The following is a 27,174-nucleotide window of genomic DNA, read 5'->3' as shown; positions in this document are numbered from 1 at the left end:
GACGAGTACGAGTACGAGTTTCTCAGCTTAAAAAAAAGACGTTTTCCTCTGGTTTTCCATTTGCCCAGTGAACAATAGATTATGTATCATTATTCTGATTTCCTTTTCAATCACCATGTGTTATAGCATTAGTTGGAACTGACATTTGGGGATAATCGAAATGTTATTGTAAGAAAACTAACTGCAGATGGACTTACAGAGTTTGAGTAGCCCAGCAGTCCTTGGAATACAGTTTTGACATCTATGTTAGTGTTGTGACCACCAAGCTATTGCTCTTCAACAGCAGTTCTTCCTCCTCCTCACTGGACAAATCAGAATATTCATCTTCATCGTATGAACTTACATTCAAGCTAGGGAATGTTCTATCACTGCTTCCGTCTTGGGTTGCCACCGTGTTATTGAGCTTTTTTTTTGCAGTTTCCCCTTTATTTTATGTAATTTCCACGACATAGAAATATTTTTTACTATCATGAATTACAAACTGGAACACATTTGAAAAGTTGTTGCTGATAAAATGTGCTTTTATCAGGAAAAAGACACCATTTCCTCTCTCTGTTTCCACTTTCTACTGTCTTACAATTCTTACTCTGTCTTATACTATAATAATCCTTAATTTTATACTGAACTTTTTTATTTATCCGCTTTTTCTGATTTATTTTTCTGCTGCTTTTAATCTTTATGCTCTTTTTGTTTTTACTGTAAAATATACCATCAATTTATTTTCTGTTGTTCCTTTGCCACAGACCCTTGCACATTCTAGTGTGCAATGCTGCTGTGTGCAGTCAGCCCTGGAGTCTGACAGAAGACGGTCTTGAGTCCACCTTCCAGATTTGCCATCTTGGTCACTTCCTCCTTGTGCAGTGTCTTCAGGACGTCCTGCGTCGTTCAGCTCCTGCCAGGGTTGTAGTTGTGTCCTCAGAGTCCCACAGGTAAAAACTCTTATCCACAGCTTTGTTTTGCATCAGTTTATCTCAGTCAGTGGTGTCGGAAGTCAGTCATCAAGAGCCGGTAACCTGCATGTTTTACATCTTATTCTGGTTTGACAAACCGATTCACTACCAGGACCTGCAGAATGTGATGATGTGCTGTGGAGGTAAGTTAAGCTTTTGAATCAGCTGTGTTGGAGCAGGAATACATCTAAAACATGCGGGATATCGGACCTTGAGAACCGAAGTTAGATGGTTGTGATCTAAATGCTATCATTTAGATCACAACCATCAAGAACAGAATTGCAGATTCACCCCAGAGTGTATTTACTACTATTTAATAGATTTATTTTTTTAATTTTGAGTGTTTACTTTGTGCCAAAAAGCTAAAGGTGCTTTGTGAAAACACAATATGTATATTTTATGCATTTGTTTAGGAAATCCCATGAAAACGGTCTTGATATTGTAAAACCTCTCAGAATATCAGATTTTTCCTTCCATAAAGTTTATTCGCTGAGAAATAAACAAAATATGCAAGCTAGGTTTTACAATCAGACATACTGCCTTTTATCAGTGCATTTTAATTGATTTATTCAAATAGTAGACGTGCACAGATCAGGCTTTTGATTGCCAATACTGATTCCTATTTTTATTTAACCTGATATGCTAATTCTGAGTCTAGTCCATTTTAATTTTCTGTCTAAAAACCAGAACACACACGTTAAGCTACATATGCTGCAGGTTCCTTAATGGCGTTTGTAGTTAGTAATACTAATTACAAGGTTAGTAGAATATACACAATAACTATCATGTCTGTAGCATTTATTTGGTTTTTACTAACTCTAAAAAAGTGCATCAAATAAAGAGCTGTTTGCTTTGATGCATTTAAGACTGAAAAAGTATATTTCCACCCATACATCCATCAATCTGAGGGAAAATTGGTCAAAATAAAAATAGATAAATGGAACTGTTATTTTTCATTTATTGAAGTCATTATTTAGAAAACATACGATATTAATATCTCAATAAAGAAATTTTGACCGTTACACATATTCAAGTCTTTTAATTCAGTATTTGAAAGAACAATTCAATTTTAGTTTTAACAGACCGCAGGACATCCATCATTAAGGTCTTTGTTCCCATGTGCATCCGCAAACTATTTTCAAGCTTTTTATGTTGCTTTTGGAGTAATGGCTACTTCTTTTCTTTGAGGTCTTTTGCTTTTGTTCTGGGGTTTATGCGTACTTAATTTCTGGATCACAGAAACTCTTTCCTACCTGCATGGAATGATGGCTGGAAATTCCCATGATTTTTGTATTTGATTGTTTGAATAGATGAATGTAGTACCTTCAGACATCTGGAAAATTGTACCCAAGAATGAATCAGACTTGTGGAGGTCCACAGTTCTCTTTCTGATATCTTTCCTGATTTATTTAGATTGTTTTATGATGTCACACAAGGAAGCAGTGTGTTTGAATACATCCACAGTCATACCTTCAGTTAACTCAAATGTTGTTAGTTAACCTATCATAGGCTTACCAATCACATCTTTATCTGGACATTCTCAAATTGTTTTACAGCAGGTAATCTTAGCATGTGCAAACCTCCGAATTTGAACAAAGTAACACAAAATCTAAAAAAATAAATCTCTGCCTTATTAATCTGGCATTTAGCAAATAGAAATACTTGTGATAATCCTAACTGACCTAAACAGAAAAGGTTTAGTTTGGTTTTAAGTCAGACAGTGGGAAAATATTTTTTTTGTATAAATCTGGGTACAGCTGCATTGCTACATTCGAATTGTTGTAGAAGTCTGAGTTCAGAGCTTTAAATGATGTGACACCTGAGTTGAGTTCATTCTTACTGCAGGTCGGAAAACTGTGAGATTTGTTATTTGCTTTGGTGCTAACTGCTGTTAGCAAAAAGAAAAAAAAAAGCTGTGAACAATATATTGCACCCTATTTTACACACTGAAACACAACAGCAGCATATTCACAAGTTATTTTACAAGATATTTTACAGCACTATGTTTGCCACTGGTGACATGAGAAGCAATTAGAAGTTATAATAAATAGTTTATACCTGCAACTTTTAGTGCATTCTGTATCTGAGCAACGGATACAAAACTGAGGGTTGCTTGGTGAGATCTGACTTCTGAGTACAAAGAGAACGCACCATATGTTCTCTGCAAGGAACGACAGAACTTCTGGATATGTAGCACGGCACAGTTTCGATAAAGTGGGGAATTTGACCATTGTGCACCAATGAGTTGGTCACCCAGAGTATTAGATTCGGTTAGCTGTTCTTATTTTATCTCCTCTCATTTGAATCACCTCAATATGTTGCTTCACCTAACTTTAAGAGTTAGCTGGGTGAACTCACTGCATTAGGCCATGCAACGTTTTCACTACCGCCTTGAGGAATACCTAAACTGTTCAGTTCGCTTATCTGGGTTTGAAAGTAGCAGCTGAACTGTTTCATGTTTTAAAATTGTTCCAAACCCCAGAAATGTTAACAACAGTAGTTGGCATGCTTCATGATGTTTTACGGTAGCTGATGGCTTTTATGATACGGCTCATGTGATGCCTAAAAATAATGGTGATAACAGGTATGCGCAGATGAGAGCAGTCAGAGACTCAGATACCGATTGCCTGTTTAAAAATGTTGTGGATGGGGTAATGAGCAGACTCTCAGGAACTCTAATGAGTTGTCTTGTTTCATTTGTCAGAAAAATATAGGATGTTTCAAATTTATTCACACGATCTTGTAGAAATATCAGAAAAAGCGTAAAGGCAAAGCATGGTGGAAGGAAGAAAACTATCTTACCTTTGAACCTCATGATGGAGAAGGATCATGATTAGAGACAATCAAAGGGATAGAATGCACAATTTGAGCGTATCCATTTTCCAATATTACTCAAGGTGTCAAAAAGAAAAACAAATGTCACCCTTGCTGAATTTTACTGTATTTCCAACATCCACAGTGAAGCTGCAGTAAAGTCTCACAGATAAAGTTAAAGCGGCAATCTCCCCAAAACTACCCTGGCTAATCTCCAGCCCTTCAGCTCCGCTCTTGCCGTTTTAACCGCCACAGTGGCTAGTTTTCAGGACAGAATTGACAGATAAGACTTACTGTGTATCCCCAAACATGACAGCCTCACTCACCGAAACTCATTTCCTTCAACATGTTGTCACTATGAATCAAACGTATCATCAGCTTGATGGATGGACTAAATTTTCTTTGATCAAGTATCTGCTCCTTTCCTTCTGACCCCCTGACTCACCCTCTCTTTCTCACTTCTTTTCCCTCATCCTTTGTTCTTTAAATGCATCCCATTGTTAAACAACTCCACTCCACAACTGTGCAGTAGACGAGCATGATGTCTTGCGGTGATTGGTGAGACCGAGCCCTGAGCCATGTGTTTCAGAGTCACTCTCTTTCTGTGTTCAGCATTGATTCTGGTTTCAGTCAGTCAGACGGGCCAGCGGTGATTGATTGGAGTTCTGCAGGGGGACTTGAGAATCTGAGAAACATACTGTATACAGTTATTCTAGCAGATCTATTATACACAGCAGCTCTTAAACGACTTGCTTTTTACAAACCTTGAAAGGAAAGGAGCAAACAAATAACATGCAAAAAAACTTACTGGCAAACAAGTTCATCATGAGGGACTATTTTCAGCATTTGTTTGACTAAAGACAAGATCTGATGCCCAAATGCTGTTGGAGCCTGCAAAATCTGTACAAGTTGAGGCCTTTATATATTCTGCAAAATTGGAGGAACCTGTGTCAAGAACATCTGGGGGTCACCATGTCACCGAAAATTCCATTAGATGGTTTCCATGGTACACGATCATGGAGTTTGATAAACTCTTGTTGGTCAGACAGTATTAAGACATAATAAACATGAGGATGAAACTATGGAAAAGCACATAATGTACACTATAAAGTGCAGTGGAGGATGTGGGATGCTGTGGGCCTGTTTCTTTCTCCAGAGACCCTGGGAATCTTGTTAAAATGCATGGTATTTTGATCTCTGAAATACCGGGTGATTTTAAGTAAAAGTCTGGTGGACTCTGTAGGAAGTCCACCAGACTTTGCACTAAATTGCATTGATTACCTGTGTGTGAGCTGAACAGCAGAGTGCATCATAAAGGTCCAATAAATCCAACCATGAATAAAGATGGGATTGTAAAAATTATTCAGTGCGGGCTAATGCTATGGCAGTACAAGATCATTTTATTTAAAGCTTTTAAACATTTTATTCAGGGGACCTATAAGTGTGGCTTTTCTAAATGGTAACACGTCTTTCCTGTTTCTGCTACACCTTCGGCTTCGCTTCACCTTCCTTCCTCTTCTCAACAATCAGCGTGGGGGTTTAACTCCTTCAAAGTGGGCTTAAGCAGGACCAGAGGGAGTTGGTTACACACTGACACGGACCAGAAGAAGGACCAAATTTAGACAATATCTCATATCATATCTCCTCTCCTGTACACCTCATTCCAGACCTATATTGCATCAACTGAAGTTACTCCCTTTTGTGTTTGTGTTATTTACAGTTTCCACTGGATTTCCGTTTATTCATTTAGCTTCCCCTCATGGATAGGTCCGACCCCTGACCTGGCAGCATATTGTATTTTATAAGCTCCTTGAATGCTGGTAAATCACTGACCTGTAAGAAACAGGATTGGGAAAGATGGACATTCAAGTAATGGTTGGTGGGTTTATCAGTTTTCAATATTGGGGCTTACTGTGCAATTGACCATATACAGGTTTTGTTTACCTCCATGATTCCCAAACTGTGGCAAAACTACCACTGGTGCCTTTTGTGGTATTCAGAAGAAATTTGGCACAATGTTTTTGTGAGGTCAGTGTGAGCAAACTAACTGTATTTATGTAATTTGCTGAGTGTAGAGCTTATGAGCACCAATGAGACTGAATTGTTCATGCACATTGGTCTTTGCCTCATTATGAACATCTGAAAGGAGAATTTCAGTGGGGAATATGTTGAGCAGGGAACCGCTGGTTCCTTTTGCTCTGTTAAAGTTAGAGAACCTCTTGGTTCTCTCTCTTGGCAGTTTTAAATGACTCTCATCTTAACACTGATGACTCTAAAACTTCTAGACGTTTTGTGAGTAGAAGTGCTACGTTTGATGCTGCTTATCATAATATATTTAATTGAAAGACTGGAAAGGTGGGTTGGGTTTTCTGGTACTGTTGAGATTGGTTGAGAAAATGCTCATTATTTTTATTTTAATAAATTGGCACTTTCCCTAGACATATCTGTGCCCAACAGTCTGGAAACATTGGCAAACATGATCTACTTTTTGTCATTCAGCAATTATGAATCTGAGTGAACAAAACATACATGTGGGATTCTTCAAGGCTCAATTCTCAGGGCACTTTTGTTCAATGTCTATATGCTCAACTGCTGTATCTACATGCTGTAGATTTAAAAGCTTTGCTTGTGTACCAGCTTCAGCACCTGGGAAGCTAAGGATGGCTAAGAATTTGTGGCACTACTCCATATCTTACCATTTGTATGCTGAAGACCTACAACTTTGTATGTATGTCTGACTATATGACCAGAGTCTATTTCCATTACTGAATCAATGCAATGATTATAAATTGTTATAAATGTTCCCCTTCTCCCTCCAGCCCCTTTCTTTCTCTTGTCAAATTACTGTTAAATAAAAGCCACTAAAATCCCCAAGAATCTAAAGATAAAAATTATTTTAAAATACAATTAAATAAATCAGTGTGTGATGAGTCATAATTTCTTCCAACATCAGGTAGAAAGGGCAGAACTCAATGCAGGATTAGAGATCAGCACTCAGCTACACTCATTAACGCTAAAGGCCACAACATGCATAAAACCTTGGTGTCATTATAAACTCAGACCTAACATTTACATTACTAATTGGGCCTACTACAACCATCAACACAATGTCATACTAAATGGGTTCATTTAAAAAAAGATAAACTAGTGCTTCTATTTTCAGTAGATTATTTAATGGTTTCTTTAATGTTCTGTTTAAAAAAATAATTTAGGCAGCAGCAGCTCATTCAAAATTCTGCAGCAAGAGTCCTGACCAACACAAGGAAATGTAATCTTTTTGCACCATTTTTTAAATCACTGCAGTGGCTCCATGTTTGTAAAAAATGATTTTAAAGTCTTTGTATTGATCTGTAATGCACTTAATGTTCTTATCAAACATCAAACATCTCGGACCCCCAGGCCATCAGAGACCTCTTTACTCAGTGTTCCCTGGACCGGAACTAAACAAGGGTGGCAACATTTAATTTTTTTAACAACATTATAATGTTTCTAAACCTGCCTCACCTTATTCTGGTTAAAAAAAGGATGATAGTTTTCTTCATGAAATGGCCATTTATAATTATGGTATTGTACTTTCATGCAACCTTTAAATGATTTTCACTTAAGCTTGTTTAGTTTGTTACTTTAATGTCTTTGGATCATCTGCTAAGGGAACAAACTGTCTCATTTTGCTCTATTTAGACAATTTTAGTGTATTTTCTGAACAAATACCAGAAAAAATACACACAGTCCATCTTCAGGCGACTGATTTATCAACCTCTACTTGCTAAAGTAGTTACGAAGTTGCAGCACATGAAATGAAAAGCCTGCAGATGTTGTAATTTAGCCAAGCAAGGATGTTGCGGACGGCGACAGTAAACCAGAGGCAGCGAGCTTGTAAAATCACAACAAGGAAACCAGATGACATTTTGATTGGTTGTTTTCTAATGACTGGATTAATATGTAGAGTGTGTTTCTCTGGTTTAGAGCCGAGCTCCTCTCGCTCTCTCTCAAACGCACACACACACACACACACACACACACACACACGCACGAACGCACGCACGCACGCACGCACGCACGCACGCACACAGTGTAGTTTTTTTGTCCTCAAGTATTGTGATGCGGTGCATAATAACACGAGTAGTGTAATGTTTAAGGAGCCTTGTCAAACATCTGGAGTTTAACAGCTCTGTCGCTGGCAATTAAAGAACATCATGTCATGTCTTTGATTTGTATGCAGCCAGTGCCTCACATCTGCCATCAAAAAACCTTCACAGACTCACTTACGCACCTCCTGTGAACTGTCTTTCAGGTTCACGGACCTGTTAGACTCATGTGGAAAGGTGGATCTGGCCTTGCTCTCTCCACCGAAGAAGGAGTACTGGTCCATGCTGGCCTACAACCGCGCCAAACTCTGCAACATCCTCTTCAGCAACGAGCTTCACCGGCGTCTTTCGCCTTATGGTGTCACTTCCAACGCAGTGCATCCTGGGAACATGATGTACACCTCCATTCATAAGAGCTGGTGGCTGATGACCTTTTTGTTTACTCTGGCCAGACCATTCACCAAGTCTATGGTAAGAAAGCAACCGAAAAAAGTGTTTGATCACCAAGCGTCTGCTCAAACGCCTGCTCATTGCACTGCAGTCTTATTAGTTTTATGTTCTTGGACACTGATGCAGGTCTGACTGAGCATGTTTTTTGTTCTGGCACACTCTGGGGGGGAAAGAACAGGAACCGGATGCAAAATAAGTCCGTTCTGTAGTGTGTTTTCCACTTTCTCTTCTCGCTGTTATTTAGGTTTTTCCCTCTTAGGTGATACTACATCTAATGAACTACAACATTAAGGCAACAGTAAATGTATTCCACAGTTTATGCTTTCTGGTTCCTAATATCAAATCTTGTTTGACAAATTTGTTTAAATGTCAATACATGCCCACCTGGGGAGCCATTTATCAGTTCTTTTCAGATTTGCTGTTTTGCTTTGTAAGAACTAGTTGAACGCAAAGACACATTGAACACATAATGTCATAAAGCATGTTTTTTTGGAGACACGGAGAAGTTGCTAGTTGCCATGCCAGAGGGACCTGTTTTTTTTATTTCATCAGATTACAACTTTAATTTAGAAGCAGCTGTAAAACTAGATCCCCCTCAGAAAATTGACACTTCAGTTGGATGGTTGTTGCAGTTATTGGACCCCTGTGCTTCTGGGTGTTTTGTTTTTGGGTCAAGCGCTCCTTGTAGGGTCATTGTCTGCTGAGGGAAAGAGCTGAAACTGTTGCAGGAGGCGAAGCATTCTCTCCAAAATGAAACTACAGCACAAGTGCTTGACTTCTTGTTTATCTGAAGTTGCATCAAACAGATTACAGTTTTTCCACAGAGCTGCACAGTTGAGGAGAAAACCAACCTGGACAAACTAAGATGTGAGGAAAGTGTTCTGATAAACATAAATGTTCCATGTTAGAGTCATGGTGCATGACGTGCAGTAAATGCAAACACTGAGGAATGGCGATTTCAGGCAATTTGGAAATATTTTAGGTTGCATAATGCATACAATTATGGCATGGAAACTAAAGAAGAATCACCATTATAAAGTTAATATTGTTTTAATAATACAGTTAGCCAGCTGCAAGCATCGTGTCTGTAAAGCAATGGTGTGCAGGCTGACTACACAAGCAGTTAGCCAACTAATTACCTCGCTGGCATTAGCTTCTTTAGCTTACTCTTGTAACTAAATTGGAAGATTGACAAAAAGGATATTCTGCTGAATATGTGTCTGAAAAATGCTACTAAATGTAGTGCTTGATTATTCTATACTTTCAATTAGTCTGAGAATCAAATCAAACTAACAATGACTAGAGATTCTCTAATCCTGGATAATTGAGTCCAAACCCGATTTCCAAATCTAAATAGCTGCTTATACCAATACTTTCCAATCCTGAGCCTTTTGTTTAAATGTTAAGTGTTTTTTTTTTACAGTTAGCTTTACTGAGATGTAAAGATTGATAAAATTGTCTGAAAAGTCGCTACATCTAACTTTAAATTCCTTTTGTAACAAGCATTTCTTACATAACTTTTCAAGGGCACTGCCATAATAGCTTTAACTCCAATCATTTTACCTGTATGATAGTATATCTAATTATTTATAGCTTTAATATTCCATATGTTGTACTATTTTGGCACATGAAATGTAGCTTTTCCCTTGCAAATAAAATCAATAAGATTACGTAATGGATTTCAGTTTAAAATTTTTGTTTAGGTTCTGTGATACTGTAAAACTTTGGTGTTTTATTTAAGATTGTCATATTGCGACAGTCTTACATTGACTCATGCCTATTTATAAAGTAGGTTGTGGACAAATGTTGAACCTGATAGTTCAAATACTTTAAATGAGTTCCTTCTCCAATAATACTGAAATGTCTTCAGAGGTTAGTCAAACAATGTTCACATATTCATATCGAGCTCTGTATGATTTGTGGGAACTTTTGGGACAGTCTTCTTAACAATATTTTTATGAGAGAGACATAATGTGAAGTGTATGAGGTTAACATCGTCAAACACTTTGTGTTTGATTTATAAGATCCAGATCTGCGATTTATCCAACACTGTACCCTTTAGGCTTCACAGCCTTCTAATATATTCTTTAGTTTGACAATTACATCTTTCCATTAGCTGTTCTTCATACTTTATCAGTTTGGTGTTTTCAGTGAAGTGAAAATGTGATGTTTTGAAAGGCAGCGTGGTGGAGTTTTAGTGGAGCGTTGTTCTGATCCATCATGTTTGACAGATGCAGGGCCTCGGGCTGTCATTCGTCTCTCTGCCTTTTGACACAGGATGAGAGATGAGAGGAACCGCTCCTCGGCACCAAATGCCAAGCTGATCGTTTCTTTGACTATATTTGTTGTAAATCACTCTTTTTAACTCCTCCGTCTTTAGCTTTATTCTAGTATGTCTGTCTTGGTTCATCCCTAAAATCTATTCTCTGTGAATTTTTGGATTTCCCAAACTTGTTAAAGAAGTTCGCTGACATTTTGGATTCGTGCATTTATATGTAATTAACAAAGCCTTTTTTTCCCCCTCCAGAACAGGGCTGTGGCTTTTCTTACGTATCGTTAATTAAGCGAAGTGTAGATGTTGGTAAATATTACAGGACAAAGGTGGAGCTAGTAATTAAATTCGGGTGTGCTGACACAGCGATTAACTAAAATCCATGTCTGATAAAGGCCACACACAGACTCACGCACACAGATACACAGGCGCACCCTTAAGCCGAACATTTGCTCTTATTTAAATCTGGGCTTGATAAGGCCCCTGAAAGTGTATCCTCTTTAAAATCCCACTCCTCACTCCTTCTGCCCCCACATTAAGGGCTTAATAAAACAGTGATATTATTTCAGTTATTGGTTGCAAGGATATGAAGATGGTATCGCTTTAATTGCTTGCGTACGCTTGCGGGATCCGTGGAGATTGTTCTGGGATGCAAACATAAGCAGAATGTCGAGTCCAAAAAACAATCACAAAGCCCCCATGTGTGTTCTTGCACAAATAACCAGCCTCTCATTTAAAGCACAGGTTTGATTTATAGGAGCACAGGTGGAGAGATATACAGTTTAGCTTCTCCGAACAGATAGGCATGCATGAAAGAAGACAGCCGTGGTGAGATGAATGAAACACCAGGAGTGGTCCTATGTATTTTTATTTGATTATAACAAAGGTGATGAGAGATGGTTACCCAGTTCTCTCCTTTCAGATTAATTATTTTATAAACTCTTCAACAACTGACATTATTGTTTTTGATTTTGCTCAAATATTACCAAATATATTATTTGTGCTCTGGATTCTTAAGAGAAGGAAAGTTATCTATTATCAGAGAGCGCTGCCCACTCTTCTTATGATCTAAAGAGCTGATTTCATTTTGCTGAGTTGAGAAAGGCATCTATAAAGAGCCATGACATTTTAATCAGCCAAACTATCTCTCACTAACATCATGTTCCCCTCCCTGTGCCTTGATCTACTTATCAGAGATTGTGAGACCGGGCCTTTAACAGTTTCTTCTTTTCTTTCCTTTTCTATTTTTCTTTAATTCAGCATGTTTAGAGTGGGAGTTTTCCATCTGCTGCTTGCTTTGTTCATCAGTATTTTCAAAGATCTGGCCTGGAGTAGGGTGCGTATGAGCAGAAATCCTGTGAGAAGAAAAAAGTTTTTGATTTGAAACAAACAGTATAACACTGGGATTCTGATTGCTGTTGTTTTCGTTTTTATGTTGTATTTTTTTCCTTACTGTACAGTCTACACTTTTTTTAATTTTATTTTTATTTTTGAGTACCAATATGCTTCCATATGCATTTTACATTGCTGATGACACACCTGAATTTCCCCACTGTGGAACAATAAGGGATATTTCTATGCTATTATATTCTCATTGATTTACATTGTCTTTTTCACATTACAATCTCAAACTTCAATTTATTTTATTGTGCTTTTATGTGATAAACCAACACAAAGTAGTACTCAATGTGCATCTCTATCATTTTTTCTTCTAGTAACACTCTGTATTTAGCTCCGTCCTTTTTCCCTTTATCTTTGATCAGCCATTTCATGTCCCTGTTGAAGAAAAGCATCCCCACAGCATAATGCTGCCACTACCATGTTTAACAGTACAGGGTCAGTGCAGGTTTGTGTAATTTGATTTTCTCATCAGGAAACAGAACTGGAAACACATTTTTGTTGTCAGTCAGTCATTTTCTACCGCTTATTCCATAGTGTGTCGCGGGGGAGCTGGTGCCTATCTCCAGCAGTCTATGGGCGAGAGGCAGAGTACACCCTGGACAGGTTGCCAGTCCATCGCAGGGCAACACACATACAACCATACACACACTCATTCATACACCTAAGGGCAATTTAGATTGACCAATTAACCTAACTGGAATGTCTTTGGACTGTGGGAGGAAGCCGGAGTACCCGGTGAGAACCCACGCATGCACGGGGAGAACATGCAAACTCCATGCAGAAAGATCCCTGGCTGGGAATCGAACCCAGGACCTTCTTGCTGCAAGACAACAGTGCTACCAATTGCGCCACCGTGCAGCCCATATTAAAAATCACATATGTCAAAGAGAAATGAAAAAATAACCTTTTCTTAAGCTGCACTTATTTTATTTTCTTTATGTAAAAAATAATAAAAACACTATCATGTTTATTCCACTTCCAATTATCTTTTCCATCACATTAAATCTCTATGAATTCTATTAAAGTTTGTAATTGTAACATGATAAAATGTAAAAACAAAATCATCAATTAGGAATCATTTTCCACAGTACTGCATTTGATCTTGCAGTGTGAGATCAGGAATATTTTGTGTACCTTGCGCCAAGTCTTGACTCACATTTAAACAGCACATAATGAATTTCTGTGACTGTTGCAGTTATTAGTTGGGCTGTAACCTTTGTGAGGTTGTCACCATGCTGTCGTGCTGGATCACTGACCCCGTGACATTTTGTTGACTGAGTGATTGCTCCCTCAAGATCAGGGTACCCTCAGGCTCCGAGCAGCTGGCTTCAGCCCATACTCATCAAATCTATACTTTAACTATAGGCGCGATAATGCTGAGCAGCATGAAGATGTGCGTGGGCAGTGCCTTCAGTATCTCATCATGCAGTTATAATGGTTCGAGAGAGAGAGAGAAAGACAGAGTGAAAGAGAGAGAGACTGGAAGGATTTGTGGGGACACACCTGAGAAGCTCCGTCAGTCCCCAAGGGGCTGGTTTCATCAGCGCTCTCTTGCCTTGTCCCCATGCTTCCCAGTGTTTTAGTGTGATTATTTCACCCAGGATCCTGCCTCGGGCACCCAGCCACCTTTTTACATATGCACGGGCTGAACTTTTGACCAGCCACCAGCAGACATGGCTGCCTTAGAGAAACAGTGAATTGGGTCGGAGATGTGGGATTTACCACTGAGCATTTCTGGCTGTGATCAGGGGCTCAGTCCTGCACCTCAGGGGTTAAACCCTCAGACGGCTCCTGCGAATGAGACATCAGCATTAACATACTGTATAACAGACGTGTTATAAAGCGCTTCAGTATTGGTATCTCTCCTGCAGACAGACATAAGGTTAGATGCTCTATCCTCTGTCTGGTGTACAACCCGGTTCCCTGGGTGTAAGTATGCTTGCTCTGCTCAGCCATGTGGAAACAAAGAGGAGCAGAGGTCCCATTCTCCCACCACCCCTCCGTTTCCTCTCTGCAGGGTTAGATGAGCTGCCAGGCTGTTGTAATAGAGTCCTCTTGGATGATTAGGAGCTACACAGGAGGGGGTCAGCTCCAGCCTGACTGGAAACACAGCACTGGCTTCTCATCAGTTGTGGAGATGGATTACTTCATAATCGCACACAGAGCGATCTTCTCTGATTTCCACGTTTTGAATCACTTTTCAGCAGTGTTATGGTATTGATGAGATATTCCTACCAGAAATTTCCTGCTGTGTGTATATGTATATATGTATATATCTATATATATATATATATATATATATATATATATATATATGTATATACACACATATGATCCTATTTGGCTGTATTGACATATGTGTTCCTACCCAATCCTGTTACCAGGATTATTGTGTACAAAGATACCATTTCATTAAGAAAACACACATAGAGCCACAAACACACACTCACACACACACACACACACACACACACACACACACACACACATGGAGTGGGTGAGCAAAGATGGCCTGAGGCCTGGTTATTTGGTCCATTGCACAGGGAAACTGTGTAAATGGTTTATTGTGGATGAGTTGATGTGATGGAAAGCGTGTCTAGATCAATAAAGAACCAATCAAATGCTGACAGTCCGCTACTGTATGCAGTCAGTCATTCATCCCTCATGCTTGCGTGCAGTAATACAACATGAGTGTGAAGGAGGACGAACAATATTCGTGCTGAAAATGGGTGACGTCGAAGAGGGAAACAGTAATTTTTTTAACAAACTTTTTTTCTTCCAAAGTTTGTTTTCATCTGCTGCTAGTTACTGCAAAATCTATGTTGCACCCCACCCTGACATACTGCTCAGTAAATTAGAATATCATTAAAATTATATTTCAGTATTTTTGTTTAAAAAGTGAAACTCATCAAGCACAGTATAATATATTTCAAGCATTAAGTTTAGTCAATTTTGATGATAATGGCTTAAAACCTATGCAAACCTACAAATCAGCTTCTTATGAAATTCAAGTATTTCATTAAACCAACAAAAAAAAGAGTTAATACAAAATCTCAGCCTACTAAACAATATGTCTATGCACTGTACAGTGTAGGCACTCAATACATGGTCAGGGCTCCTTTTGCATGATTACTGCACCAATGCTCTGTGACATGGAGCAGTCACCCTGTGGCTCTGCTGAGGTGTAATAGGATCCTAGCAACCTTCGAGTCATCTGCATTGCTGGGATTGGTGTCTCTCGTCTTCCTCTTGGGAATAATCCACACCTTCTTGGAAGCTTCTGCGCCTCTTGACTCTTCCTCCAGACTCTGGGACCTTGATTTTCAAATGAAATGCAAAATTTGCTTTCCACTGAAAAGAGGACTTTGGATCTCTGAGGATTTTACTAGTCGGATGGATGAAGGATTCTCTTTACATTGTCTGTTGTTCAGGCATAGTTTAATATAAGGAATGTGACAGCTGTAACTCATGTCCTGGATGTGTGTGGTGGCTTTTGGAGCTCTGTTTTCAGCTGCAGGTCATGCCTTGTGAATCCCCCCTTTTCAATGGGCTGTGCTTTACAATTCCCTCAAGAGTGTGGTTATTCTTGTTGCTTATATATCTTTTACTATCAGACTTTTTCCTTTCACTCAATTTTCCATTAGTATGGCTAGATGCAGCACTCTGTGGACAGCAGAGTAAAATACCTTTTCCATAGTTGTGTATGTACTAAAATAAAACAAATCTTGTGAAGGATGTCAATGACTGCTGGATAATTGTCAAGTCAGCTGTCTATGGTTGTGTAGGTCACAACATGGTCATATTATAACATTTCTGTATTAAAAATCAATTTCTATAGGTATATTATTCTATTATTCTGAAAAAATTGGATTTGGGGTTTTTATTATCTGTAAACCACAATCATCAACATGAACAAACATAATAAACTCCACATTATGAACTGAATTAGTGAAATAAGTAAACTTTCTGACAATGTTCTAATTCATTGTGATGCACCTGTACCTTTCTGTCACAATTTAAGTACTGTAAAGAAAAAATAAAAGATTTAAAGCCTCATGTTCCACATTTTCTGAGCGCCTCTGGGAGGCTATTAAGACGTCTCCCCAACAGGCAATGTCTTAGTCTGGACTGAGTCTGAGTTGGGGTTCGCCTAAATTACCCTAGAGCCACAGGCCAGAACCACCCAGACCCTCTCTGCCAAAGTGCCGCTTCTCTAATGGAAGGGATCAGATCAGACCAAAGAACCAAAAACTGACCTGACCAGAGAAACATCCTTTCCCACTTACCCTGTACTCTTTCTTTAGAGCTTCTGTATCCTCCAAGGGGAGAAATATGCAACCTATCACCTTGATGTCACTTGCCTAGCAGCTCCGCTTTCTTACCACTGACCCTCACAATTTGATGCACAGACACACACACTATCACACACGCAACAACCCCTCCTCTCTTTGTTGTGACACAGAGCTGATGGACTATTTTTCAAATTGATTTCAAAAATGTACATAAGCACCCGATCTCCTAGCCCAGATTACCTATTGATTTTTAATATGAAAAGCTCATTATATAAGCAGGAACTGCAACACAAAAAGCTAGCCAACCTTTGCATAAATCCTTTAATTGAATTTCCAGAGCCCGTGGTTCTACATTTTTTAATTAAATCCATTTCTTTTTTTAAGGGTTGCTGTGTAATTTGCATGCTGTGAAGTGGGTGCTGTCCCAGATAAAGTGCCATTGATCCTTATTAAGGCTCACCTCTGGGCTCGCTGAAAACCAACCGCAGAAATTAAATGTGCTCATGGTGCATACACTTATTGCCCGCATGATAGGATTAGAGGCAGAAAGACAGGGGGTAGGAGGTGGGGGGCGATAGAGAGGAGAAGTGATGGGGTAAGAGTTGGGGGAAAGTAGGAGGAGGAGGGGGGTGGGTTAATAGTTGTTCATATTAATATAATATTTCACCTGTCCTCCTGTGGGATGAGATTGTTAATAAATACAGCTTGGCTTAGGTATTATTTGGGTTTTTCCTCATGGTCTGTCAGTGGTTGCTGTGATTTCTAGATTTGTGGGTAGCGTTTAAATGATACATGTACGTGCATATCTTTTTTTTTTTTTTTTTTAAGTTAAATCAGTTTTCTAGAAATACATGCCTGCCCTTGTCTATAGATTTTTATAATGAGAACAAGTGCTCTTGATGGTATAAACATGATCATATCTCTCAGTGATGTTGATAAGGTCACGATGTGCAGTCTGTCTAAGGAGAGGCTTTTTAACCACCTATTTGTAGATTAGATGATGCTCAATTTTCTTGTCTGTCCCCCCTTCAACATCCACTAACATAGGATGTGTGTGTGTGTGCATGAATGCAACAGTGATTTTTGTCCCACGTTTGTTCTAGCCAGATAGCCGGAGATGCGGGCCGCTCCTCTCCTCTCCTGTCGTCCTGCGCGGCTGTATGGAGACGGCGGAGCGAATCAATAAGGATTAACCTGTGACCTCAGCCACATACTTATAGCCCAGTCGCTGTTGCACACACATCTCTCATCAGTTTCACTTAAACACTGAGCCTCACTCAATAAGGCGCAACACACTAATTCATTTCAAAGATGGAGAGGCCCCTATCCCAGGCCTGTCTTTTACCAGAAACCCACACACACATGCAATCACAAGCATACAGCAAAATTACCATGGAATATAACTGTCACAAGACAGTTGGGTACAGACTGCTGCAGTTCTATTTGTTTCTGTTTGATTTAACTAACTTTGATTAATTTATTGATCAGATAATTAAACAAGTAGGTATTAAAAAAGTATGGTGTTTACTGCAAGACCACATGGATGTCTTCATTTTGTTTTACCGTCCAGAAATCTATGCCTGAACTCTCTTTGATTTATCTTTGAACAATTGATTAATCATTTATCATTAAATTTTCTAATTTAATTCCTCTTGATCAACTAATTAAAAGGGCAACAGACAAGGGTTTTCCATTAACTAGTCATTATGAAGTTAATGTTGTTTGCGCAGTCTAATGGCATTGTGGATAAAATGGCACCATCCACTTCCCGATTGGTTACTGATAAACCCCAAAAATCCCTCATTGTGTTTGTCCTTTCTTTTTTTTTCGGCAAAGTTGCAGAGGTAATCAGAGGGACGAATTTGAAACACAATGTGATTGCATCTCCAATTAGGCAACCAAACACATTATAGTTGAATTTTCTTGGTTTTCATGCGAGCAAATTTCACTATATCAATAAATTTGATTACATCAGCTAAAGATAACCTAAGTAAATTAAAAATGCAGTTTTAAAATGATGATTTCAATCATGAATTAACTGTGATTAACCAAAACCTTTGCAAAGCTAAGTTCCATTTCTTAAGCCAGCCCCAGCCTGTTGATCATGTTTTCATGCAGATAAGTTAGTAGAAGTACAAGGCTACTGTTAGCATATTTACTCTTTGTTTTGATATATCTTGTTGATTGGGGCATGCAGTTAACATTATTGTTTTTTTAGAATACTGATTTTGTTTGCTTTCTTTGTTTTATGTCTGAAAAATCTGATTTAATTGAAAAAAAATTTTATTAATGTTTTTGTTTACCTGTATCACTATTAGTTTCAATGAAGTAAAAATAAAGATAAAAAAAATGCTTTGATTGGGACAGTTAATTGGAAAAGTATTAGTACATCCCTAGTTTAAATGCATGACTTTCTTTTATATACAATATTTGGATATTTTTCCCTACAATGACTTCTTGAGTTATTGACTTTGGTTGAGTGATTTGACTGATAAATCTCTGTATTTTGTGTACATTAGCATGTAAATGTGTGTGTGGTGTATATACATGTATTTGAGTGTTTGTGTTGAGGAATGCAGTGTCAGCAGAGTATGCTTCAAGTATTGACCCCTGCCTGTCCTCTGCTCTGACTGGCTCTTGTCCCTAACTTGTCATCTCTCTTCTGTTACTTTATGCCATCAATATCTTCTTAGTTTGATCCTTGTTAATTGATCAGCCACCCCCCCTCCACACACACACACACATTTTAGTCACCTCAAAAACTGTAAACTTACAAACGGGTTCACATAAAACTAATCACCAGCAATGAGGGAGGTCAAGTAACTCCCAGGAGCAAGTCCTTCTTGGGAGAAGTCTAAATATGATGAAGGTTTCACCTTTTCTTTCTGCGATTGTGTAAATAGACTGATTTTTTTTATTTATCGTTGTTATCTCTGTTTTCTCTTCACTCTAGACCTTAACATAACTCGTACAACTCATTCCAACAGTATCTGCTCCCTGAGGTGTGGTAGGGTGCTTGCCTGAATCTAAAGGGGTTGATTTTCCCCATTTCATTTCATAATCTAATCAATCAGACTAATACAGCTTGGTTCCTTTTCTGTTCTCCACTAAGCAACCATGCATACATATTTACACCCACACACATATTCACAGGGCATCGCCTAAATGCCTGAAAAGAAGTGGGGACTCCCCCTCCCCCCCAAGGGGGTCAGACCACTCCATGTGTTATTGATTGCATCGCTGTTGTGTGTTGTGCTCAATCATGTGTTCCATACATCTAGCATTGTCCTCTCCCACCTGGCCCATTAGATTAGGCTAATGCATTCAACCATTGATTAGTCATTACACTCAGACCTGATCATCCAATCGTCTACCTGGTTTGACTCTACTTGACCGGCAAACTCTGGCTCCTGTGTCATCTCGCCAGCTCTTACGCGATAAACACATACAGATGCAGCTCACAGCTCCGTCTGATGTGTATCATATTGTTTCTGCAGGCAGCAGTTCAGCTGGGTTCCATACCTGTATCGCATTCGATACTAATATTGTTTTCAAACATTTCCTAATCTCATGCAACAGAAAGCTATAGATTGGATCTTAGAGTGTGGCGCTGTTGCTCCTGCCTAGTAATTTCTTCTTCTCAAAGTTGTCCCAGTGAACGAGAGATAAAACAAATATTATACCTCCAGCTCATAAACAGCTACTTTTTAAACCTTCTTGAGTTTTAAACTTTAGCATAATGTTACGTCATTTTCTTCATTACTCCTTTTTTCGTTTCCTATTGTTTATTACCATTAGTATTTCTGTATCCCTCTTACTTTTGACAGTCTAAAGGTTCATTTTTATCATAAAAAGGTAAAAATCGTATGCTGTAGTTTTGTTACCAGAAATGTTTAAAGTAAAAATGCAGGAGGAAGAAGAGTGGGACTGGGATAACAAAGCAGTGATTTAAAGCAATAAAACAATCAGTCAGTCAGTCATTTTCTACCGCTTATTCCATAGTGGGTCGCGGGGGAGCTGGTGCCTATCTCCAGCAGTCTATGGGCGAGAGGCGGGGTACACCCTGGACAGATCGCCAGTCCATCGCAGGGCAACACACAAACAACCATGCACACACTCATTCATACACCTAAGGTCAATTTAGAGTGACCAATTAACCTAACAGGCATGTCTTTGGACTGTGGGAGGAAGCCGGAGTACCTGGTGAGAACCCATGCATGCACAGGGAGAACATGCAAACTCCATGCAGAAAGACCCCAGGCCGGGAATCGAACCCAGGACCTTCTTGCTGCAAGGCAACAGTGCTACCAACTGCGCCACCGTGCAGCCCATATTAAAAATCACATATGTCAAAGAGAAATGAAAAAATAACTGACTGAGCAATAAAACAATAATCTCTAATTGTTTTACAGTGATAACTTTAAGAAGTCCAACATACCTACAAACCCTTCAAAAAATTTTACTGATTTTGATTTAACAAAGTTAAAATGAACTTGGTTACTAATATGGCATTGTTAAAGAGGATACACATCATCTTAATGGCTGAAATAATTTCAACAAAGAACAATCTCTGAACATTCAAGTTCTGGGTTCTACTGCCTGAAAATGCTTCCTGTGTGCAACTGACCAAAAGTGAGCTATAATTTTATAGATCAGTTCTGTACTGTTCTTCTAAGAAGGCTACATTTTCATATACATTTTTTACAGTGGTCTGAATCACAATTTCCTATGGTTTTCTGAAGGCCTTTGCAAGTTATTCTTTGGAGTTTTCTTTTAAAGACATGATTTTCAAATACTCTTAATCTTTTTCAGGGATAACACATCTTCTTTTTGCCTCCACTTTTTTATTAAAGCACTGCACATAATGATGTCTAGGTCAGCTGCAGGCTATGGGTAGAAAATGACAAAGCAGCCAAAGTCCAAGGAAAATCCTTGATAGACCTTTGGATAGCTTGGATCACCTCAAGACCACAAGAAGCTACTTGCTGCAGACATCCACAGTTCAGGTCCAGTGGAAGAATCTGTTGGCAGGACAATTATTAGCCATGCTCACCACATACTGCAGACCTACAACTTTTTAAACCTTGCTTGGTGTCTGCGTAACCACAGCAGCATCTCGTATTCTCAGTTTGGTTCTGTCCCACGGACTTTCCTGGGGATAAAGAACGAGAACAGGCCCTAACGCACACAAGTCAGAATGGCAAGGCAAATGCCAGACCTAAAGCCAATCTTGAATTTGTGCAGAGTATTGAGAACTGATTCTTCAAAAATTATTTTGACTCCGTGGCTGAGCAATTTTTAAAGAAATGGACAGACATTTCAGTCTCTAGATGTCCAAAACCGTAGAGACTTTCCCCAAACAACTTGGAGCTGCAACCTCAGCAATAGATGTCTTTACCAAGTATTGATTCAGGAGAGCTGAATACAAATGCACGCTAAGATTTTTATTTATAAACAAGATTCTAACCAATGCATTATTTTACTTCAACTTCACAATTATGCACTATATTTTTAATACATCATAGAAAATACCATTAAAAACAATGCAATTGACAAATGTGAAAGAGTTCAAGGGTAATGAATAATTTTTCATGGCTGTGTTTGTTTCATTGTAAACTAGAACAGAAAACCTCCCCTTGTTGGTTCTGAAAAATCTCACTTTGGCAGTTGTTTTTAAGATATAATAAGTCTACCTTCCCGTCCACTCCCATCCGTCTTATTTTCTCTTTTCTTTAATTCCCATCTCTCCACAGTATTGAGTCACTCTGTGAGGAATAGCTGTTTTAGGGAGAGTCCTATTGACGTGCGTGTGCAACTGGAGGCACTGGGCTGAGAGATCGGGGATAGATGTCCTTATTGGACATGAGCTGGCTACTCCGTGGCTCTGCATTAAATTTGTATTGAAGAGGAAATTAATGAATGGATAATTTTATTGATGTTTCTGGTATTGAACATATAAACAAAATGTTCTTTTGAAGCATTGTGTAAGCGTTGCTCCCCAGCAGGAAGGAGTGGCTCCAGTTGTGCTTAAGAAAGAATAAGTCCACGTTAAGTCCATAGTGTATTGGAAAAGAGAGTGAAAGGATCGATGGGAACTTGGTGCTCGAGACAGACTGTAATTGTATTATTTTCTTTCATATTCCTGTCCTCCCACATCCATCTCAACACAGCAGTGACAGATTTGATATGCACTGCTGACATTGTCATTGAGATGGATTTGAATTAGAGTGCTTTTGGAAAGAAGTTTGTTCAGGTTTCATATTTTTGCTCCAGATCATTCATGAGGAGATATAGAGTCCTGCATTTTGTCACATAACAACCATAAACTTCATTGTGTTTTATTGGAATTTATTGTCATAGACCAGCACAAAATAGTGCATAATTAAAAAACTAAGGTGCATATGTATACAGCTCCTTTAAATTTGATACCTCTAAAAGATGTGTTCTTCAGAAGTCACCTAAGTAATGAAGCCCGCCTGTGTGTAATTTAATCCGAGCATAAATTAAGGTGTTCAGTGATGGCCTCAGAGGTTTGTTGGAGAACATTAGAAATGAAACGGCATCATGAAGACCAAGGAACGCAGCAGAAAGGTCAGTGCCAAGAAATTGCCCAACAGATTTACTTTCACAAGCGGAGCATCACAGCTAATGCTTTAAAGCTCTGCTTGATATTTATAAAAGAAACTTTATTATAAACTTCTTTGGGAATATTTCAATTGTTACGGACACGGATACTGAAATTAAAAGGAAAAAAGAAGCTCAAAAAAGAGAGATGGGGAAAAAGGGGAGAAAAGGAGGAAAGAGTGGAGGAGAAAAAGAAGGATGAAGAGAATACAAGATTACACCCTGCTTGCTTATATACCCGCAGCTGTTTTTTATTTATTTATTTATTTTTTAACAAAATAGTACATGGTAATTATGAATGTAAAATGTACTTAGTGAGAGGTGCAGCCCAATATAGAACATATGTGTATCTGTCTACCCCTGAAGCTTAACACCTGTGAGTATGAGTGTGGACGCGCTTTTGTATACAAGGTTTCTCCACAAAAATATGCAATAGTGAGTGTGAGGACCCACAGACCTGTCCCATGGTCCCGGACGGACACTGAGGAGATCCGAGCCACAGATATCCAAAGGCCCCCGAAAGCACAGGAACCCCAGGAGAACCACCACTGGGACTACCACAACCCCCCCAGAGAAGAGCAGTGGAGAGTCCCAGGGGAACCACCCCAGAAGCCCCAGGGACAGAAGCCCCAGGGAGCCGCAGCGACGAGCCCACAGGCCCCACGGGCAGCCGTCCATGCCCGAGCAGATCCAGCCATGGACCCAGAGGCCCAAGACCCCGGGACACACCCCCCAAGCAGAGGCCCGACAGAGCCCAGGGGGCCAGGCCCCGGTAAGCAGCCACCGGGAGTGAGCCAGCACACACCAAAGCACCCGGCCCCGGACACAGAAAACCACAAGTACACCAGCGGGCAGAGACTCCAACCACTGGCAGATAGTGTGCCGGGGAGGAAATAGGCCCCCCATAATATGGGGGCCAACAAGAACCTCCCCACAGGGCCACCCCCAACAAGGACACCGATATCGAACACATCCCCCCGAACCCAGACGCCACGAATCCCCTCCACCCACAGGGGCACACCCCCAAAGGTGAACTCCATGGCTGAGAAGCCGATGAAGCCACACCCACACAGCGCAAGCTCCACACACAGCCCCGCTCTAAGAACCCCCGTCGCACCCCGCTCCCCCACCACACAGCACGCTGCAACAGCAAGGCAAGGGCCACGCACAACGCCACCCCCGCCCACTGGCTCAACAGGGCAGACCCCACCGAGCACCACACCCACAACAGGACCCCCAACCCCGCACCATGACGGGACAAACTCATCCACCAAGAGGTCCCTGGCCAGCGGCAGGCACCCAGGGCCAGTGTCCCCCACCACGCCCCCCTCAGCCACAAAAAACACCACATCACTGCCACTGCAACGAACGCCCTGGGAGAAACACTATCCAGCTCAGCTCCACCATCACCGCCCAGCCGATCCAAACGCCGGTGACCCCACGCCCTAGAAGTGGACACAACCCCTCCACCCCACAGGCTGCAGCCCCTCCATGCCAACCCCCAGCCCACCGCCCCGATCCCCCCCCGGACACGACAGCCAGCAGAGCAGCACACACAAAATGGAAAGATTATGACCCAACTGCAAACTGACGAAGACGTGCGCGTCCACCTAAACTGACAGGCCGGGCAAGGAGAGCATTAATCCAGATCCAGAGCTCTGGTTGGAAGAACTGTTGAGAGGACAACTATTAAGGCCACTTCATACTGTACCAGGGCTGCAAGAACATTTTTTTTGTCTGACCAGGACATTTCATACTTGACAAAAACTTAAGTGCAGAACTCCTGGGAAGCCTCCCTAGGTATCTCCCAATGGCAGCTCATCCACTTCATATTTTTCTGACACCAAACAAGAAAAAGTTCACAATATGCATCAAGAACAAACTCCAAGAACTCCCAAATTAGAGCTGCAAGAACAGACAACACATTTCTCTGTTCTTGCAGAGTATGTATTGTCCTTTAGTCATGCACTCAACAAATCTAGCTTTTATAGAAGAGTGACAGGAAGAAACTTGTTGTTTAAAGAAACCATTGGAAGTTCTCCTTGAAGTCTGCCACTGGCAACATAGAGAATACAGCCAACTAAGAGGCCTCTGGTCAGATGGGACCAAAAACAAACTTTTCGGCCAATATGCACAGTGCTGCATGTGGAAAAACCTGTTTGAGAATCGGAAAAGGTGGAGACTTTGGCAGACATTCACCTTCCAGTACCACAGTAACTCTGAACTTACAACCAGAGCTACAATTGTTACATCAAAGCACAACCATGTGTAAGAATGGCCCAGTGAAAGTCATTGAAGTTTGTGGTATACCGAGAGGTATGAATTAATTTCAGTGCACTGTAGTTAAAGTGGATAGATTAACACGTTCCTCTGTTTTTCATAACTTTATTTAAAATGTTGCGATCAGTGCTGGGAAGTCTTCATTTATCAAACAACTTTCCCAAATTGGAAATGGACTGTTTCTTCTTCTGTCAGTAGGATGGAAACAGATCAAAGAGATGACAGAAACTTCTTTAATTAAATGAAGTGGTGGAGTCGGGTCAGCAGGATCTTCTTTGATGCGTGTTCTGGATGCACCGGAAACATTCAGCACTTATTACACTCTCTTTAAGTCTAAGAAGTTCCAGCAGAAGGTGGGGTCTTTTAGGAGGCGCTGCAGGAGGAGAGTGGGGGGCGAGCTTGATGAAGTTTCTGATTATTGAACCTCCTCTGGCACAGGGAAGAATTACTGAATGCCATTTGGGTCAGTGCTCTTTATGGAACTACATTTTTGAAATACATCTCCCCCCCTCTTTCTCTCTCTCCATCTCTCCCTTTTTGTAACTCTCTCGTCCTCCCTCCTGTTCCTCTAATTGGAGACGCCATAAAGGTGTGCGGGGTCAGTGGCTGTTCAAGGTGAAGCTGCTTACCTTTCTCTGCTTTTTCCCCAGTGGCACACATGCCACAGTAGTTCCTAATCATCTTGTTCTGCCTTGTTCACAGAAACCAGAAACCTAAAACTGTTATAACTTAACACCCACCTAATCTGTGAAAACTTTCTGAGTGTCATATACGATTCTGTGGGTATTACCCTTTCTCTATCAGCTTGGCTCCATGTCCTTGTGCCAGTCTTTTAAAGCCAGAGGGCATGCTGTGGGTGAATCAGAGATGCTCCTCTGCCAACATATCCAGCGGGAGAGACCCTGCCAAGGGTGCCAAGGCCTCAAGAGAGGGAAGGGAAAAACAGAGAGGGGATGTGGGGGATGCTGGGGTTTGCAGGGCTGAGTGTTGATTAATAAAAGACGATAATGAAACTCAAAGCAGCTCAAAACATGACAGCGAGATTTGTTGTGAGCACTTTAAATGAAATGAGTATTCTTTCTGTTCATCCTCCCACTGTGTGTTTTGTTTCAGTAATCAGGAGCTGGTGCAAAGCCAAAAGTTCATAAAGAGGTGCAGCCTCTTTTGTGTGAGGTGTTCATTGACTCAGTACCGCTCTTGCCCAGTAGGGGTCATTGTAGTTCAACTGTCTGAGCAGAGAAGCCTGAACAGGAAAGTGTTGAACGTTTGAGACAAACAGCTGCCGCTCAGGTGAAATGACCAATCAGGTGTCACTCAAAAATACATATAATGTGTATTACTTGAAGCAAGTTTTTACTTGTTCCATGAATTTTTGCAAGAGGTATCAAGAAATTATCCAAAACTCTCCACTCTTTTTAAAAAACATATATTAATGTCAGAGACTCAAACAAAAGATCACCTTTTGCTTCATCTTTTGGTTGAAACTTAAAATGCTTGAGCTGCAATTTAGTGTCCAGAATGAGTAGCAATACAGCATTGTTTTGAGACACTGAGAAAGAAATGTAGAGACCTTTTCAAAGCTGTTTCTTTCCCCTAATCAGTTGGAGTTTTAAGACAAATGTTCACTTCTCTAAAACAGTTATCAGTACTGTTAAATTTCTAGAAAGAGCTTCTTTATATTTGTTTTGTTTAATGTCCAGTGAGGAATCATTTAGCATTCTTCCAATCTGGACTCTGCGCGCATTTTAAACTTTTGGTTTCTGTTGTTAATTTGTGGCAGTGGAATGCTTAATTTGTGTACACAAATTATGCATTCCACGGCTGCCGCCCCTGACCTCCAGTAGATGAATATTAGATGAAACAGCAGCCAATATGGGAATGGCTGTGTTCAGGACAGCAACGATTTTAATGGCAGCAAGCAGCCATTAACAGTATATCTGAAAATAGACAGAGTATTTTCCATAGATCATTAATGACGGAAAATCTATCCCTCTTTTCCTTCC

General features: G+C 40.1%; 1 protein-coding gene across 1 annotated transcript in view; it reads left to right on the top strand.

Moving 5' to 3' along the window:
- The window catches only part of wwox (WW domain containing oxidoreductase), a 205,695-nt gene that overhangs the window by 71,050 nt on the left and 107,471 nt on the right, over positions 1-27,174 (top strand). Inside the window, exons 7-8 of the mRNA XM_047391390.1 lie at positions 744-929; positions 8,059-8,323. Coding sequence (XP_047247346.1) covers positions 744-929; positions 8,059-8,323 — 451 coding nt within the window. The remainder of the gene's footprint in view (positions 1-743; positions 930-8,058; positions 8,324-27,174) is intronic.

This window comes from Girardinichthys multiradiatus, chromosome 2, assembly GCF_021462225.1.
Source record: "Girardinichthys multiradiatus isolate DD_20200921_A chromosome 2, DD_fGirMul_XY1, whole genome shotgun sequence".
In the NCBI taxonomy this organism is placed as follows: Eukaryota; Metazoa; Chordata; class Actinopteri; order Cyprinodontiformes; family Goodeidae; genus Girardinichthys; species Girardinichthys multiradiatus.
The sequence above is the reverse complement of the archived record's forward strand: the minus strand, read 5'-3'. Positions and strand labels throughout refer to the sequence as shown.